This window comes from Triticum urartu, chromosome 1 (genome assembly GCF_003073215.2).
Source record: "Triticum urartu cultivar G1812 chromosome 1, Tu2.1, whole genome shotgun sequence".
Taxonomy (NCBI): Eukaryota; Viridiplantae; Streptophyta; class Magnoliopsida; order Poales; family Poaceae; genus Triticum; species Triticum urartu.
In genome coordinates this window covers 214817658-214836118 of record NC_053022.1, presented here as the reverse complement: position 1 = coordinate 214836118, position 18461 = coordinate 214817658, and the positions used below count along the sequence as shown (strand labels likewise).

Genomic DNA, 18461 nt, shown 5'->3' with positions numbered 1-18461 from the left:
AAGCAAACAACATAGGAAACAACCAACACAGAATCATGGCATGATTCACAAACAAGTATAATGCATGTCCGGATTAAAGCGGCATGGCATGGCAAAGTGTACAAGCAATCCTACAAATTAAGTGGAGCTCAATATGCAACTCCGTTGCATATTGACCGAACACCACATCAATTATTTAGTTCACTCTCGGTTAGGTACCCAACAATATTAAATGTTGTTTAAACATGGCAAGAGGTGAAGCATAACAAAACTATATCATCTAAACAATTTAAATGGGGCCGGATATAATAAACAACAAAACCGGTAAACCCCAAATGCAATTATCAATTTGGTGAAACAACAATTTTAACCAATCTTGAAGTTGTTATCATGATGCAGATGACATGTGCAAGTTTAAGCAATTTTTAATAAAAGTTGACAAGAGCATTATGAAGCATTTGTCACCGTGGTGCCAAGGAAAAGGGGTGCCACGGCGATGAATACGAAAATGATGCCACGGCAACATATCGGTTATCAGGTAGTCCACGGGGATACCGGTGCAAAAGGAAAAGTGACGGGAGCGTGCAAGAGATGGTGGGATGATCCCGGATTCCAGGTGTCCCACGGGTTAGTGGCATGGAAAACGAGTGACAATACGGACACGGTGCAGACAAAGGGTGCATCTCATCCAACATGCATTCATGCGTTCACGGGCGTCGACTCGGGGTTATACCTTCGAAGCGTGCAAAAGGGACGGTTCTCGTTCGGTGCAAAGTAAAGGAAGTAGATGTTCTCGGGACGTTCGTCATGGAGGTAGTGGTACACGGCGACGGTAGTTGTACACGGGTTTTCAGCCACGGAAGTAGTCGTACAATGTTTTCGTAGAGGTACTTGACGAATCCGACTAACTTGGGGTCGGCGGTGGTCGTTCACGTATCGTCGTGGTACTTGGCGATTTCGGAGACGGCGGAAGACGAACTTGGCGGTCCTCGTTGACCTAGTACTTGGCGTTATTTCCGGTTTGGTGATCGTTTTAGGCGTCGGGCGTCGAGGTACTCCACTGCCAACATCACCCGGGTGCACAGAGGCAAAACTTGTGGCGCTGCACCTAAATAGATGCCACAAGGGAAAGATGCCGGGTCGAGACAGAAGACCGGCGACGCGGCTGCGGGCACCGGGAGGCATGGCTCCAACGGGCAGGGCCGGAGACGAGGCAACTGTCAAGGAGGAGTTGGGCATAGCAGCACCAAGGCAGCAGCGGAGCTCTAAGCTCGGTTCCATGGCGGCAGCTGCAGGCGAAAAGGACCCACACCGACGTGGTCAACGCGGGCTCGTGCGGCCTCCTGCGGGACCTGGCAAACAACACAGAAGCAGGGCAGCGACCACGCTGCCCCTGCGGTGGAGGTCATCACCAATGGGGACGGGGCACCGGAGTTGGGTCCGGCCGTGACCTCGCCGGACCTTGGGGCGAACAACGGAGGTGGAGGACTTGGAGCCCCGGACGTCGGTGCAACTGCACGGGGAGGCGAAGCATGCGGGAGCAGAGGCGAGGTAGAGGCGCCGGGCTCCGGTGACAGGATGGACGATGGCGACGGGGACAGCGCGGGACGCCGGACCGAAGAGCGGGCGTCGCTCGGCGGCGGGGCCAGCTCTGGATGTGGCTGCCGGGGGGGGGATCGGGCGCGAGCGAGAGGGTGTGGCGGCGGCAGAAGACTAGCGATAGGAGGAGAGGGATCAAGGGAGGAGTGGCTGCGGCCAGCGAGCGAGAAGAGGAGCACGCGCGAGGGAGATGGGGATCGGGCTGCGGGTCTCTCTGGCAGCACGAGGGAAGAGGAGATCGTGAGGAGAGGGAGGTTGGTTCGTTGGGCCTAGGGTTAGGAAGTAGGTTTAGGTGGGCTGCGGGGAAGGATGGGCCGGCCTGGGCTAGGTTAGATGCAGCTGGGCCCAAATGGCCTGCTGGGCTCCCTTCTCTCCCTCTCTTGATTCTACTCTTAACAAAAACAGAGACAAAAAATAGGAGAAAGGAAAAGAGAGAAGAGAAGGTTAGAGGAAGAATTTGGGCACGGGGATAATTTTCACGGACTCAGAAAAATGAGCACGGTCCGGGAAAATAGAAAAAGGTCAAGTTTGAAAGATTAAATTCAAATTCCTTTGAATTTAATTCAAAAGGTTTGAACTAGGATAGGTTTTTCGAAGTGCCCAAAAATGTTGAGAAATTAGGTGGAGCTCCGGAAAATGATGAAAGGACATGTGGCAAAGTTAGAGGCCAAGAGTTGAAATAATAAAAGGCATTGGGATTTTTGCAAGTGTGTTAAGGTAATTCCACATAATTGGAATAATTACTATAGCTCTCTAAATATCGAGAGGATAAGTTGTAAAGAGAATCACCATGTGAATTCCCTCGGTTTAAATGGATCGACGATCCATACGGTTTATTTAGTTGAGTTAAGAAAAGAAATGACATGATGCAATGCACATGATGCAAACATGAAATGCAGCGGACCAAACAAAACACACGACGAAACCCGGAAACCCTGGAAGGCAACTGAAGCTCCGGTCTTGGGGCGTTATGATCGTCACGCCGCGGAAGCGATCTTGGGCTATGCGCCGACTGAAGTGTGTCTGCAACCATGGATCTGCTATGAATCCTGTTGCGCGACTAAGAAACAACGGAGTTTAATTCACCCGCTGCCTGAAGCAGCGCTCGGATCTGCATCAAACCTCTATCAGCTTCTGAATGAGAAGGCTGAATTGATTTTGCTATACGAGCTGCAGCTGTAAGATTCTGGATCGGAGTGCGGCATACCTGAGGTTCAGGCGGAAACAACTGTCGCGGCCGTCGACTAGATTCAGGGATCTGTCGATGAGCACGTTCGTCGAGTGAGTCTTGGAGATTTTCCAGACACGCGCGCTCAACTAAGGTAGCTAGGCGCGTAGCTTCCAAGGCCTGAGCCTCAGAGGTCTCCCTAATGATGGGGGTATGGAGCGCCTCCACGTTGCGACGATGCAGCTCTTCTCTCTGCTCCGAAGTGAGGGCTTCAGGATGATATTCTTCGTGACCACGCGATGGGCGGCCGCCGCCATCGCCGCCGCCGCAACGGAACCTAGGCGGGCTGCGAGGCGAGTCGGCCATAAGGACCTCCGACGCAGGGTCGCTGCTCCCGCGCTCGAAAAGAGTGTCCGCCGAACCAGTCGAATGGTCCGTAGAGGGATTCGTCAGGCTCGATAGCCACAACTTGAGGGGTGGCCGACTGGCGAGCCACCGCGTGCTTTACCCATCGCTGGAGCCGCGACCGACCAGACCGCTTGCGGGGGCGTACAGCGGGGAGAGTGGACGCCGCGAGAGCCGACCGATACTGGGTCGACGGCTGCCACAGGAGGACGCCGCAGGCACTCGCGCGGAAGTGAGCCGCCCCACGGATGGGAAGGGCTTCGACGTCGAGAGGGGCTTCTTGAAGCCAAGCGAAGACGTGAGCGACGAAGATGAGAGCGCCGAGTTGGATCTCGTGGCCCAAAGCCAAACCACCGCTGGAAACCATGTTGATGGAGATCAAAAAACCGCAATCTCGCCGGAAGTCGCTAAGACGCCTGCCCCATGGTGGGCGCCAACTGTCGTGGGAGTAAGTCTAACAGTAAGGATATGGGGTACGAAGGAGGAGGCAAGGTCCTAGCTACGGTGAGGTCGTACACACAAGTTTTACAAGTTCAGGCCCCTCTTAGAGGAGGTAACAGCCCTACGTCTCGGTGCCCAGAGGCTTGTCGACTGGAATGTGTGTGTGAGTTACAAGGGGTGCGAACCCTTGTGCTAGAGGAGGGGATGGCTTATATAGAGTGCGCTAGACCCCTCCATCCTAGGTGGCTTTAGATCTTCTGTACTCCGAGTGATTCTTCATATAGTCGAGTGACTCTATCTTGGTCGAGTAGAATTAGGGTATCCGAGTGGAATAGCTGGTTGAGTGGCTTGCACTCCAAAGTGATTTCAGTCGGTATCTCCTGTTGTATTTCAAATGTCTTTGACTCTAGAGCAATGTCTTTGGATAGGGCGTCTAGGTCAGGCCTATGACTCTACTCTAGAGGCCTATGACTCTACTCTAGATCAGGCTTATGACCCTACCCTAAATACATGGCATCATCAACACGCCCGCCTCTATCAGGCATCCTGGATTTAGCAAATAATCGGACTCTTGGGACAACAGGAATTACATACATAAAAATAAAGACGGGAATTAATTGCATGGTTTCCATGAGAATGGATGCCATAGTAGTTTGCTTGTTTCAATGAGAATTTTTCTTGTGTGTTAATCAAACAACCAGAAGAAGGTTGGAGGCGATCACTTTTGTGTTGGTCATCAAACAGGCCTCCATAGTATCTCACATAAGAGCATTTCCAATGACTTACCGACGAATGCCAAATCATGCGCGTTGTTCCACTTCCCCCTGTACTCTTTAGGTTACAAATACAATGCCTCGGTCGGATAGTACATCTCTCAACTAACTAATGGTACGTAGCACTCCTGTTGCCAGAAGGTGGGAAAGCCTGTCGCCTTCGTGGATTCTGGAAGTTCCCTTCATCCTCTTCGCCGCCACCGGCACCGGGGGTTTGTTTCAAACTTTTCCGTTTATCTCCAGAATCCACATTGATAGCGCTGGCCACTGCATTGTCCTTTCTTCTCTCAGATCTAACTTCTCCAAATGAAGTATTCTTTCTAGCTTCAGCGTAATCGAAGGCCTTCAGCTGATCATTAAATTCCAGTTCTTCCGGTGCTTGGTGCTTCTGTTGAAGGTCTCTGCTCTCGTTGAGGGATCTGCAGCGCTGCTCGATGCCAGAAGAAGGCTCAGGAGGGGAGCTAGACACATCGGTGTCTCCAGGTTTGCAATCGCTCTGTCCATCTGCGTTGCCGTTTTCTGGGTCATCTGTTCCAGTGTCCAGCTGAATCACTTCCTCCATCCGAGACACAGGATCCTCGCACATGATTTCTGCTTCATGTTCCGACGATTTTGCTACTGGAGGGCTAGTTGCTGGGGGATTTGCACCGCCTGAGAAATGATGGAAAGGCAGTACCACGGAAGACTTGATCTTCTCCACCTTGCTTTTATTCTGCATTTGTAACACAAGCCAAGCAAAGTCAAGCATTACTAGGGAAAGCTAATGCGGGAAAGTGCTTTCTGTTGCATCCAAAAATCAGAACAAAGATAACATAATGAAGACAAGTCACCAACCTTTCCACAGTGAGAACTTTGGTACAAATTTCAAGTAGCATCTATACTGAGACATTGACATTTACCCCATGTGGCTATATAGAGAGAATAGAGACTACAAAGGGAATTCGCAAAAAGAGGATACCATTCCATATCTTGCCCCTTAATTACTTGAGTAAAGTGGGAGCTCTTGGTTTATCTCTTTGGAACAGAAGTCATAACTAATTTATTTACATGCACTTATTTTCCAATGTACCAAAGGTATCCCATGTAGGCAAGGGGTTTGGGGTACACCCACAGTTCGAACACAATTAGTAAATTAATTCAAGATCTCCATCACTTGTTAATTCTACAGTGGAGGAAAGAGAAAAAAGGACAGAGCAGAAACATCCAATACCTGGTCACTTGAAAATCCTGGAAATAGATTTGGCCTTCTTGCGGTAGAGGGTTTTCCTAACAGAGCACCAAAAGCCGTAGGTCTCTTCAATACTTGAACTGTTGCCTTTATTACCTGAACAATGGAGCTGTTTAGATACTGATACAGCAGAAGAAATATAGCAAACAAAGGCAAATGATTTTCTTACTTGCTGCTGACCACCACCATTGCTCGGTATCACTGTATCTGCTTGCCCGGTAGCGCCTGGCAACGCCCCAAAGCTCCTGGTTTCAGGTGTGATGTTATCTAGTTGCAAATTACCTAAAGAAGCTCCGCTCGTAACATTCCCGGTACAGAAAGAAGCAGTATGGACATTTGTAATCACTGTGGGAGCTACATCAGGTTCAGCAATCAGCTGAAGATTACTTTCATTACTATCAGCATCGACGGCAGGAATCATTTCACTGTCTTCACTGCCGTCCTTCGCTTCTGCCGCCATTAACTACACAAAATGATGCGTTAGTATGAAAAGCAGCCCAGATTCCTTAGTAAATCTCTGAGAAGTTAGTTCCTACAAATTGCAACAGTAAAGGAATGATAATAGATAAGTTAAACATAGATCACCAGAACTACCTCTTCCAGCCTTCCCTTCTTCAGTTGCTCAGCTATACTTTCAAAAGCATCGGCATTTGCGACGGCATTCCTTATGATAGTAATGACATGTCCGAGATAGTGCTCAAGAAATTTATTTTTTGACTTCACTGTTCTTTTTAACCTCCCAGTGGTCACAGGCATCTGCTTGGCTGTAGTCCAAATTCGAAGGATAAATTAGCCAGGCTAACTCACGCATGTAAGCAATGTACATAGATTAGGAAAGAGCAATGCCTATTTCAAGTAGAGTCTTATTGGGTAATATATAACCAGTGCTCTCATCCTCAGCACGAGCGACGCCATCTCTCCATTGATATAGACCCTGTGATGGGAAACAACTACATAAGGAATGGTAGGAATGATTTCATTTCAACTTATAACTGAGTATTAGGTAGTCACAAATAGCAGTCTAGCACATTAGGCAAGCAGAGGCATAAAACACAAAACAGAACAATGTCATAAATAAAATTAAAATGTCTTTTCATTAAGGTAGATCATCTGGAGTTAAAGAAACCAGGCACAACTTACAACAGTGTAGTATAAATAAGAAAGCATCCACAAGGACTGAACTATGGGGTCTGGAAGAACTCTGTTCATTTTCAGCAAAACGCAGTGTATGTGTCCAAGTGGAGAAAACTTCTCAATGATCAAGATGCCAGTATCAAGAAGAATCACAAACACTTCAAACAGGAAAAGTACTTACAGCAAGAACTGCCAGCTGCCTTGCACTCAAGTCATTTTCTTTCAACCTGCAATTACATAAAAAAAAATGACATTACACTGCTTGAATGGTTTCTAGAACAAAAACATGGTAAACCAAGAGAAATACAGACCCATGTATGTAAAGGTATGATGAATCAGTCAGCAGCTCCTTCTCATATAGTTGCAAGCAAATTCCATTGCTGCGCTTGCAAACCTGCAGTAATGGCAGACATCTGATTACTTGCTTGTATGCTCTACGGTCCACACAAGTTCAGGTACTGAAGTCACTAAGTCAATCCATAAGTAACAAAAGTGGTAGCAAAAGAATGTGCTTGTGTTCCTCAATACACAAGTTTACATCAGTTCTAAGGCACACATTCTGAAATTCAAGCACACAATCAATTGCATCAGATGCTGCATAGAAATTGTCAACAACAAAATCTATTGCTGCCAGAGGCAGAGAATACCAAACAATGCATGTAAAAGAAACTTCACCATCAAACAATCAAACGAGGAAAGACTAGTGAGCAAAACAAACAAAAAACATTACCTCCAAAAGAAGATCATCGCCTGAAGACTCATTCACCAATCGCAATCGCATCAAGTCATATATGTAGAGCAGATAGTGTGTATCTTCTCTAGCATACCTGAAACGCATAGTCACAATCAGACACACTTGATGGACATATTTAGTGAGGGCAGAGTAAATAAGAAATGGAAGAACAAAATGCGGCAATCCAAAGCTAATCCAAGAGGAATTCAAAGCACTGTACTTGGTCATTTCATCAGGAAGTGGCCTCAGCCTCCAATCTGCACTCTGATATCTGCAAGAGATGTATGTCTTAGTCATGCTCTTCAGAATATAATTCGTGACATGGCAAGTATAAGAAAAATGTACTCTAGAATAAGAAGTAGTATGTACTCTTTGTTTGCTGTCACTCCACAGAAATATTGCAGAAGATGCTCCAGGCTGTTGCGGTCCATTTGTAAGATTCTTGAAGCCTATTTGCATTTTGATGAGAAGGTCAAGCTTTAATTTATAGAAAACCAAAACGGCCATTTTAACTAAATAATTTAATCATAAAAGAAAACAATAACTGAACTGGATGCTAGGGCCATGCTGCTGTTTATCTATGCTGAATCATACCTGCCCTGTGTCGAAAAGGTTGCACACGTATATTCCAAAGTCTCTTTGAAGCCATATTATATCACGACCTGCCCCATGCATTACCTATTTTCCCATGAGAGCGATGAGAAACTGGACTTTGAACAATAGCAAGAACACATATATGCAAAAGAGCAAGGTGTACCTTCTTCTTAGTTGGATCTTGAAAAACTTCTCTCAAGTTCTCACCAAGACAATTGCGGAGCTTAAGAGTGTCTACAATAAAGTCCTCGGTTCTAGTTGAAATCTGCATCAGGCAGGTGAGACCCTGAAAAGACCTATAGTGGTTGTGTTCCAAATCAACCTGAAAACAGAAAAATAAATGGAAATTGATTTAAGTTCGTAATTAGAGTACCCTGACACAAAACAAATCAATTGTACACAGTGACAATAGTTAGCAGTAGACAGTAGTTAGGAGGCAAAAGAAGACTGCAGAGCATGCTACATTTCTGTGTAACCTGCGGCAGAAGTTGTGAATTTGCGTTGCTGGATGCATACTACACTGACAATGGAGAAAATTGTAGGGGGCAGAAACAACCATTGGCAGCAAAGGTGGAGTGAAACAAGGCAAGAAAGATGATGGTAAGTAATGAAACCTAAAGCACGGCATGCGAATATGACTATTTAACAATGCTATTTAATATTTACAGCATGTCATATCAATATGAGTATTTAATCGTCAACGTCCATGCTTTAACAACTCTAGCAGGCAGGAAAGGCCCAACTTCCCACATAGATCTAGCACTGCAATGAGAATTGTGACTCTGGTACTAATAGCAACGTAATTAGACTTCTGAATATTCATATAGTCAACCAGACAGCTAGTTGAGTCGTGAGGCACAAGCAAGAACAATACTGCATTTCTATAAAGTGGAAGCAAGAAAACCGATAGATACTACTAGTACTGTTACTTACAGCAAACTCAGTTGCACTCTTCAGCTTTGTCACCAACACTTCCAAGGTTTTCCGGTCTTCAACAAATGTAAAAGGGGTGTCATCTAAAGCAGGTGGCTCTAATGGCTCACTTCCAGGAACACGCCTGTCAAATAGTTGCTCCATGGGGAGTTTTTCCTGCAATGAGACAGCGGCGTCACACCACTCTGCTCACATTTGATAAATGCATGCAGAATAAAGAAAACAGCAGTTCTCTCCAATTTCTCTGGAAGAAACACTGATATTAGATAAATTACACTGCTGACTCTTCATTCCTCCATACTCATGTTATTTTCTTTTATTCACACAATCTCGTATGACATCTAGTCTCCACTACCTAACACATTTCAATAGTCATGTACCAGCTAATTTAAGGTTTTATACTCCCAGATGTTGAGAAAACTAATCACCGTTCATGTGCAACACTTGATAATCTTGCAAATGCAATAAATAAATTATCTACTGCATGCTTCACTAAACAATAATGGCTCATTTGGCACCTTCCATGGATGATTTCATCATAAATTTCTGAACAGATTAATCTTGAATTGTTGAGGGGAAGGTGTGGTGTGAGATTAGAATAAACATGTGCGGAAGCACTAACCAGTGGGTGTATGGCACGGGCACCGTCATCGCTGCGCTCAAGGAAGGTATGGTCGAATGGCTTGCTCGTGTTGTCCACCACAATGCGGTGCACGTCCTGTGGGCGTGGGATGGTGGGGATGTGGAAGGGCACCTTCGGCTTTGGCCCTGATGCTGCAGCCCTATCCATGGTGGCCATCCTCACCGAACCAGAAGATCCAAAGGCCTCACTTCTGCCAACTCCTTCCTCTCCCATACCCACCTTCTTCTTCTTCTTGCCGTAGACAACCTGGAACCCATCCCCCGCCATCTCTTCTGCCGCGACTTTCCGTCCCTGGGCCTCCTCCTTCTCCCGCAGCGCCTTGAACTCGTCCGCGGAGGCGGCAAACATCTCGAGCAGGTCGTCATTGCGGGCGACGAGCCAGTCGTAGGCGTCGTCGAGGTCCTCCGTGGGGAAAGGCGGCTGCTGCTGCTGCTGCTTGGGGAGGAGCGTGGAGGCGCCGAGGACGCCCAGGGAGGACTCGGCCCTGGCGGCGGCGGCGGCGACGGGGGACTTGAAGGAGGGGAAGTTGTTGTAGAAATGGAAGTCGCGGGCCGGAGGGATCGCGCGGGAGCGGGCTGACAGGCGCGCGGCGGCGGAGGCGAGCGAGCCCGACGAGGCCTCGACGGCCACGGCCGACTTGTTCTGCTTCCACGGCGGCGGTGGGTGAGGGGCCTCGTCCGCTTCCATGGCGAGTTGGGTGGGGAAAGTGGCGCTAGCGGTTTAGGGTTTATGGCAGAAGAAGAAAGACGGGAGCGGCCTGTTGCGAGTTATGTGTGAATTTCCGCCCCCTTTTCTATTTATTTATTTATTTATTGCGTGGTTTTCGTGCTGAATTTCCGCCTCCTTCCTGTACGCGGTTCTGGTGCTTTACGGTTCGAGCACACGAATGCGATTACATTTTCAGATCCGATCTTTGCTCCACTACAGGAATTGTGGATTTGTGGGTTATTTTCTCCAAATCAAGACCCTCTTTTTTTTATCATAACAATTTTAATCATTTAAGTTCAAAAAAAACTTTAATCATTAAATACCACTTGGCATGAGTGGTAAGCTATATCAAAATCAAACAAGTTTATTCACTAAATAATGGCCAGATTGTTTACCTGGTGTGAGAGAATAAACTCAGGGACATTAAATTCCCAGGATTCAGACCTACTCCCTCCGTTTCAAAATAGATGTAGGGTCGAACTCTAGGGGCCGATCTTTCACGAAATGGAGGGAATCTAATGAATAACACGAAGAACACGAGGGGAAACACTCAAGAACAAATCCAATCACACATACACTAAACAATCAAACACACAAAATCCACAAGGTACATAAACAACAAAAAAAAGATATAAGGTAAAGTTCATCCCAAATCCAAAGGAGATGGGGGCTTGATGATCTAGATAGATCCTTCTCCGAGGGGGTCTTGATATCCCTCGGGATCTTCTCTTAGATGGAGGTTTTGGCCTCCAATGGTGTCGTAGGGTGGAACCCTAAGTGGAGATTTTTCACGAATTGGAGGGAGAATCCCCAAGAGCAAGATGAACACAAGAGGAAAAACAAGAGAAAACACTCAATTGACTAGATCCAATCACACATATGCTAGATCCAAGAACATACAGGAGGTCACAATGATTCAAGAACAACAAAGGAAAGATACAAGATACTAGTTCATCCCAATCCTATGAGGAGAGAGGTCTTGATGATCCTGTGATGGGATCCTTCCCACATGTGGGGGTCTTGATATCCACAAGTGGATCTTCTCCCTTAGGAGGACATGATCTTCTAGAGGAATGGGTACAAGGAGCAAAGCTCACATAATCATTTCATATACTTTGCTATCCGTAACAAATGGTCTAGGTACGGAATATATAGGTAGGTGGATGGAGGGGATGAAGAGGAGGCCCAACAGAAGCTCACAGTCGTCCATCCTGATGGGCCCGTGCGCACGGGGTAAGTTGGGCCCGTGCGCACGGGGTCCCGTGGGCACGGTACAAGCTCGTGCGCACGGGGTGCTCCGGCGCCAGCTTCCTATGTAGTCCGTGCGCACGGGGTCTTCGAGGCCCATGGGCACGGGGTCGCCTGGGAGGTGCAGAGTTGATCTTGTTGCACTCCTTCTTCCTCCTTGTGGCCTTGTGTGACGCCCCGAGACCGTTGCGCCATGTGTCTTCAAGTTATTCATCGTCGTTGCCATGTCATTCGCTTACGTGTTGCATCTTGCCATGTCATCATGTGCATTGCATCATCATGTTTTCAAAACTTGCATCCGTCTCGGTCTCCTAGTTTCTTCCGTTGTCCGTTCTGAGCCCAGACACCCTTGCACACGCCCGCGGCATGTCCCAAATATTATTTTATAAGTGTCCGGAAAATGTTCTCGGAATGGGATGAAAGTTGGCGTGCGGTGTTGTTATGTTGTCGGTAGACCGCCTGCCAAATTTCATCGCATTCGGAGTCCGTTTGATAGTCCAACCGTTAAACATATAGCGGCATTATAGCCGGTCATATGTCAGACGTTTTCGGTCTCCGGAAATAGTCGCCGGGCTGCACTCCTTCCCCTCTCTCTTCTCAGTCCAACCACACTTGACCTTGTTCGCCTACCCCCCTGCATCAGTGCAATGAACCCCTCGCGCGCGTCCGAAAGTTGTTCCGAACCCGACCCGGGCAGTCGTCACCGTTGGTTCCGGATCATCTCCAAACGTCCCTAAAATATCACCGTTTTCTTATTTGGACACTCTACCTATTTTTTTTCTCGACCGTCCGATTTAGATCAGATGGACCGGATTAGCCCCTACCCAAAAATCCTATTGCTATATATAATCCAACCCTAGACCAATCCCTAAAACCTAGGCTTTTTGTCCCTCACCCCGCCGCCGCCACATCTTCCTCGGGATCCCCATCGCCCAACCCAGCGCCTCCACTGTTTCGCCCGATCCAATCCCCTCCGCCTCCACTCTCTGCCTCCACCGCACATCCATCCAGCCGCCGCCTTGCCTCACCCAAGCAGCAGCGCGGCACCAAAGCAGCCCCGAGTTCCTCCTCTTGCGCCTCTACGCTCGATCCCCTTCGCCTCGTGCCACTTTGTCGCCGGCAAGCTTCGTCGGAGATGAGCGCCAATGCCTGCTTCTTCTTCTTCTTCCCGTGCTCCTTTTGTTTCCATCTCTCATCTCCCTGCTTTTTCTCTCTTTTTGTGAGCAGGGGATCCGCCATCGACAGCCGCAGCAGCGACCTCCATGGACCCCGGCCGCCGACTCGGAGCTCCTCGTCGCCAATTCCCGCACCCTACTTCCCTGAGACCCGCGTTGTCGCCGCCTTGCTCCGTCCCCGCCATTTTTGTCGACGGCCTCCTCTCAAGCCGGCGCCGCCAGCTGCTTCCCCGTTGGAGCTTGTCGCCTCTACGTTCACGCCGCCGCGCCCCGCCATCTTCAGCCTCGTGCTGCTCAAGTCGCTGTCGCCGTTTGCCTTCTCGGGCGCCCCTTGCCTCGTCTCGGTCTGGTGGATTCGGACGCCCGAGACCTCGCCGTCCCTTTGCCCCGCTCGCCGGAGCTCTGCTCCCAGTCACCGGCCCCTTGCTCGTCCCCTCTGCTTCGCCTCTGCTCGAGCAGGACGATGCCTCGTCAGCCCCTGCGTCGATCGCTGCAGCTGGGCGTTGACCACGCCAGGCCAGCGCGAGGCCACCCGTGCCAGATCCAGCAGCGCAAGCCTGGCCTGCTGCACTGACTGGGCCGAAGCCCATGGTTAGGCCGCCCCCGTGCGCCCTCCTTTTTTTCTCATGTTGGGCCAGCCTGCCAGATTCGGCCCGTTCATGTTTTTCCAGATCTACGAATTTCCTATTTATCCACAGACTGCCAGTTTTGCAAAAACACCCTTGCACTTCATGCATATCCTAACTAATTAACCGTGCATCGGATTAAAACAAACTTTATATGTAAAATGTCTAGAATTTTGTCTAGTTTAATAATACCCAACTTTCATCTATGTTTAAAATGTTTAAACTTGTTGTTTGCATTAATTTGCCTATTGACATGTTAAAATGCTTTAATTCATAACTAAATAACCGTAACTCTGAATTTAATAAACTTTATATGCAAATGGGGTGGAAAAATGCCTAGTTTAACATGGTGACTTTACTTTGCATGTTTAACAACTCTAAATTATGCTTTAGGGCAGAACAGTACCAAACCTAAAATATTGCACATGAGGTTTTTCTGGACTTGTTGTTTGTTGTTCCGGCCTCATTTAAACTTGCCTAGATAGGTAGTTTTCCATTTGCTCCACCTCTTGCCATGATAATCAACATTTAATATTGTTGAGTACATAACCGAGAGAGAACTAAATAAGTCATGTGGTGTTTCGCCAATATGCAACTCGTTGCATATTGAGCTCCACTTAATTTGTAGGATTGCTTGTGCACTTTGCCATACCATGCCTCATTAAAACCGGACATGCATCATACTTGTTGTGCATCATGCCATGATTATGTGATGGTTGTTTACTATGTTGTTTGCTTCTTTCTGGGTTACTTCTCGCGTTAGCTTCGGTTTCATTTTGGAGTTGTGAGGATCCGTTCATCTACGTCCGTTTGTCTTCTTCATGGACTCGTTCTTCTTCCTTGTGGGATCTCAGGCAAGATGACCATGCCCTCGAAATCACTTCTATCTTTGCTTGCTAGTTGCTCGCTCTATTGCTATGCATATGCCGCGATACCTACCACTTGCTATCTCATGCCTCCCATATTGCCATGTCAAGCCTCTAACCCACCTTGTCCTAGCAAACCGTTGTTTGGCTATGTTACCGCTTTGCTCAGCCCCTCTTATAGCGTTGCTAGTTGCAGGTGAAGATGAAGTTTGTTCCATGTTGGAATATGGACATGTTGGGATATCACAATACCTCTTGTTTATATTAATGCATCTATATACTTGGTAAAGGGTGGAAGGCTCGGCCTTATGCCTGGTGTTTTGTTCCACTCTTGCCGCCCTAGTTTCCTTCATACCGGTGTTATGTTCCTTGATTTTGCGTTCCTTACACGGTTGGGTGTTATGGGGACCCCTTGACAGTTTGCTTTGAATAAAACTCCTCCAGCAAGGCCCAACCTTGGTTTTACCATTTGCCTCACCACCACCTACTTTTCCCTTGGGAGTCGCTCTCTCGAGGGTCATCTTTATTTTAACCCCCTCGGGGCCAGTGCTCCTCTGAGTGTTGGTCCAAACTAGAGCCCCTTGCAGCGCCACCTCGAGGAAACTTGAGGGCTGGTTTTAGTTGTACGGATTGCTCATCCGGTGTGCCCTGAGAACGAGATATGTGCAGCTCCTATCGGGATTTGTCGGCACATTCGGGCGGCTTTGCTGGTCTTGTTTTACAATTGTCGAAATTGTTGGGGAACGTTGCAGAAAACAAATATTTTCCTACGGTTTCACCAAGATCCATCTAGTGACTTCATCTAGCAACGAGTGATTGGTTTGCATCTACATACCTTTGTAGATCACGCGCGGAAGCGTTCAAAGAACGGGGATGAGGAAGGCGTACTCGACGTGATCCAAATCACCGGAGATCCTAGCGCCGAACGGACGGCACCTCCGCGTTCAACACACGTACGGTCAGCGTGACGTCTCCTCCTTCTTGATCCAGCAAGGGGGAAGGAGAGGTTGAGGAAGATGGCTCCAGCAGCAGCACGATGTGGTGGTGATGGAGCTGCAGTACTCCGGCAGGGCTTCGCCAAGCACTATGGAGGAGGAGGATGTGTTGGAGAGGGAGAGGGAGGCACCAAAGATGTGTTATGAGAGGCCCTCCTTCCCACACTATATATAGGGAGTCCAAGGGGGGCGGCCCTAGGAGATCCAATCTCCTAGGGGGGTGCGGCCAAGGGAGGAATCCCTCCTCCCCAAGGCACCTAGGAGGTGCCTTCCCCCTTTGGACTCTTCCCTTCTGAACCCTAGGCGCATGGGCCTCTTGGGGCTGGTGCCCTTGGCCCATGTAGGCCAAGGCGCACCCCCTACAGCCCATGTGGCCCCCCGGGGCAGGTGGCCCCACCCGGTGGACCCCCGGGACCCTTCCGGTGGTCCCGGTACAATACCGGTGAACCCCGAAACTTGTCCCGATGCCGAAATAGCACTTCCTATATATAATTCTTTACCTCCGGACCATTCCGGAACTCCTCGTGACGTCCGGGATCTCATCCGGGACTCCGAACAACATTCGGGTTACTGCATATACTACAACCCTAGCGTCACCGAACCTTAAGTGTGTAGACCCTACGGGTTCGGGAGACATGTAGACATGACCGAGATCGCTCTCCGGTCAATAACCAACAGCGGGATCTGGATACCCATGTTGGCTCCCACATGCTCCTCGATGATCTCATCGGATGAACCACGATGTCGAGGATTCAAGCAACCCCGTATACAATTCCCTTTGTCAATCGGTATGCTACTTGCCCGAGATTCGATCGTCGGTATCCCAATACCTCGTTCAATCTCGTTACCGGCAAGTCACTTTACTCGTACCGTAATGCATGATCCCGTGACCAGACACTTGGTCACTTTGAGCTCATTATGATGATGCATTACCGAGTGGGCCCTGATGAGGACATCAATACCATTGTTACACCCACAGCCCCTACCGTTACATATACTGGACCAATTACTAGAGCTCGCGCACGCCAATTAAATTACCAGGTACTTTCGTTTCTTGGTAATGATTCTAATGTTCATGAGATTATGATGCTGCCTAAATTGGATACATTTGTTTTGCTTACAAATGAAGGGCCTAGCTTGGAGAAGGATGAACATTGGAGCAAGAACACGCATGGAGTTGATGGCATGCGCAAGGGGATCAAGAACGGAGTTACAAGTGATGATTTCAGGACTTTGAAGCCGCCATAAGGAGTGCATGAAGCCTTGGACGAAATATACAAGATGCCACTTCATAATATTCGTCCATAGGCTATTCTAGGTGTGCGTCACCTTATTAATGGGCCAGGCCCATGTAATTTCGAAATACTTGAGTATAGGCTATTTTTAGAGTCCGTATGTGTGGGGAAACAAGAGTTAGGGTTGGTTTTGTACCCCACCCTCAAGGGCCACGAAATTCCCCCCTCTTCCTCCATATATACAGCCCTTAGGGCGTCGTTTAGACTTCGGGTTTTGTTTAGATTAAAAGTGCGCCATAGCTGCAACTTCGCGTACTTCGTTTGTGTCCAACGACCAGACCAAGACGTCACAGAACCCCACCTTGATCAATAAAGCTTTCGTCTTATATTCACAATATCCCGATTGCAATCTCAGTTTCTTGCTTGTTCTTCGTTTGCTCCCAGGAAACAGACCCTCGTGGTCAGGTTGATCGTGCTCCGGCGTGGTCAATAACCCTCAGAAGTTGGTTTAGCGATTGCTAAGGCGCGACGTCTCGCACGTTCGTAGTCAGATCGTCAAGGTCGACTCCCACAGAAAACGATAGCCACCATCTCATCGAAACATCGGGACACCTTAGCCTCTATCAAGTGGTATCAGATTTCCAGGTTGCTCGGTGAGATTTTACAGTTTTTCGTAGATTAGATCGAGTCTGTTCTTCATACCTACAGTCCACGAAAAAGCCAGAAAAAAATTAGGGTTAGTTCATCATATCCGAACCAATCTGAGCCTTTGCATAATCTTTTTAGGGTTTTTGCTTTGTTGAATTTGCGGTTGCATCGTCGTGTCAAGTTGCTGGTCTTAGAGTCTAGTCTTTTAGAGTTTCGAGTTCTGGTCATAAGTTGTCACGCCGCCGCCGCACCATCATCATCGCCCATCTACCACTTTTGCTTATCCGCCACCGCTCTGAATCCATATCCATATACCACCACCAATCCGTATCCATATACCACCACCAATCTGTATCCATATACCACCACCGCTACCATATACCACCACCGCTGCCATATACCACAACCATATATCCACCACCAATCCGAGTTCTTCTCATATTAGGTTTGTTCTTGAGATCAATCTAAATTCCGTTTCGTGTTTCCTTGCCTGCGTAGGTCTTGGAAAAAAAAGATCTGGAGACCCCCGGGCAGTTTTTAGGCCAAAATTTTCACGGGCAAATTTTTTTCCCTATCCTATTTTTAGGCTTTTCTGAGTCTTTTGAGCCACGTGCCATCATAGTGATTTTTTGTCGCACTTTTTCGTCGTCGCTGCCCTGATTTCCGAAAAAAAAAATGTGCCCATCCTATCAGTTTGACGAGGGAAGAGTTTTGAGACACTCGCCATTATAGTGATTTTTCGCAAAAAAAAGAGGAGCGCAAAAAAAAGGAGCGCAAAAAAAGAGCGAAAAAAAGTTCCAGAGTGTGCTTTTCCCTTATTTACGTGCAGCGCCGTGATTTTGTTAGTGTTCTAGGCTCGCGTCTCTAGCACGGTCTAGCCTAGGACCAGCACAGTACCGTCGTTGAGCGTTTATTCAACTTTGCATCTCTGAATTGATTATTGCTGACCCTTTTTGCTACCATACTATAAGCCTTCCCAGCTCCACATACCTCTACGTCGTGCGTTTGACTCTCCCTGGCAATCGCTCTATCCAAGCTTTTGAGAGTTTTGACTACAACGGTTGCCGATCACCGCCTGCTGCTGGGTAAGAACTGGTAAGAATTTGAGATTTGCTTGACGGATTTGTGACACCCGCCACCACCACCACTTGTTAGTAGTCTGTAGGATCATATTCTTGTGTGTTTCTATTGCTGCTAACCATGCCAGGATCACAAGCCGACGAGACTGACTGGGAGAACTTGACGAAAGGAGCTTCATGATACGTTTTCAGCAAATGATGAATGGACAGGTGCAAGATGTGATAAACAGATTTGAAGAGGCCATGGAGAA

At 48.0% G+C, this 18461-nt stretch overlaps 1 protein-coding gene across 1 annotated transcript; it reads right to left on the bottom strand.

Moving 5' to 3' along the window:
- Positions 1–4314: 4314 nt before the first annotated feature.
- Positions 4315–10387, bottom strand: LOC125554253 (protein RRP6-like 2). The gene is made up of 14 exons (XM_048717832.1): positions 9610–10387; positions 8988–9143; positions 8218–8376; positions 8055–8138; positions 7830–7909; positions 7681–7731; positions 7458–7554; positions 7039–7121; positions 6909–6954; positions 6440–6527; positions 6188–6357; positions 5763–6056; positions 5576–5689; positions 4315–5077 (listed from the first exon to the last, which is right to left on the bottom strand). Exons 1-14 carry the CDS (start codon positions 10315–10317, stop codon positions 4475–4477), a joined length of 2733 nt encoding a protein of 910 aa, XP_048573789.1. The 5' UTR covers positions 10318–10387; the 3' UTR covers positions 4315–4474.
- Between the last annotated feature and the right edge of the window lie 8074 nt (positions 10388–18461).

What these genes read in the sequence shown, in the direction of transcription:
- LOC125554253 (XM_048717832.1), bottom strand. Translation starts at nt 10,317, where the DNA reads ATGGAAGCGGACGAGGCCCCTCACCCACCGCCGCCGTGGAAGCAGAAC. An exon ending in AAGATCCAACTAAGAAGAAG is followed by an intron (nt 8,139 to 8,217) that starts GTACACCTTGCT and finishes ATGGGAAAATAG; the next exon opens with GTAATGCATGGGGCAGGTCG. An exon ending in TCATACCTTTACATACATGG is followed by an intron (nt 6,955 to 7,038) that starts GTCTGTATTTCT and finishes ATGTAATTGCAG; the next exon opens with GTTGAAAGAAAATGACTTGA.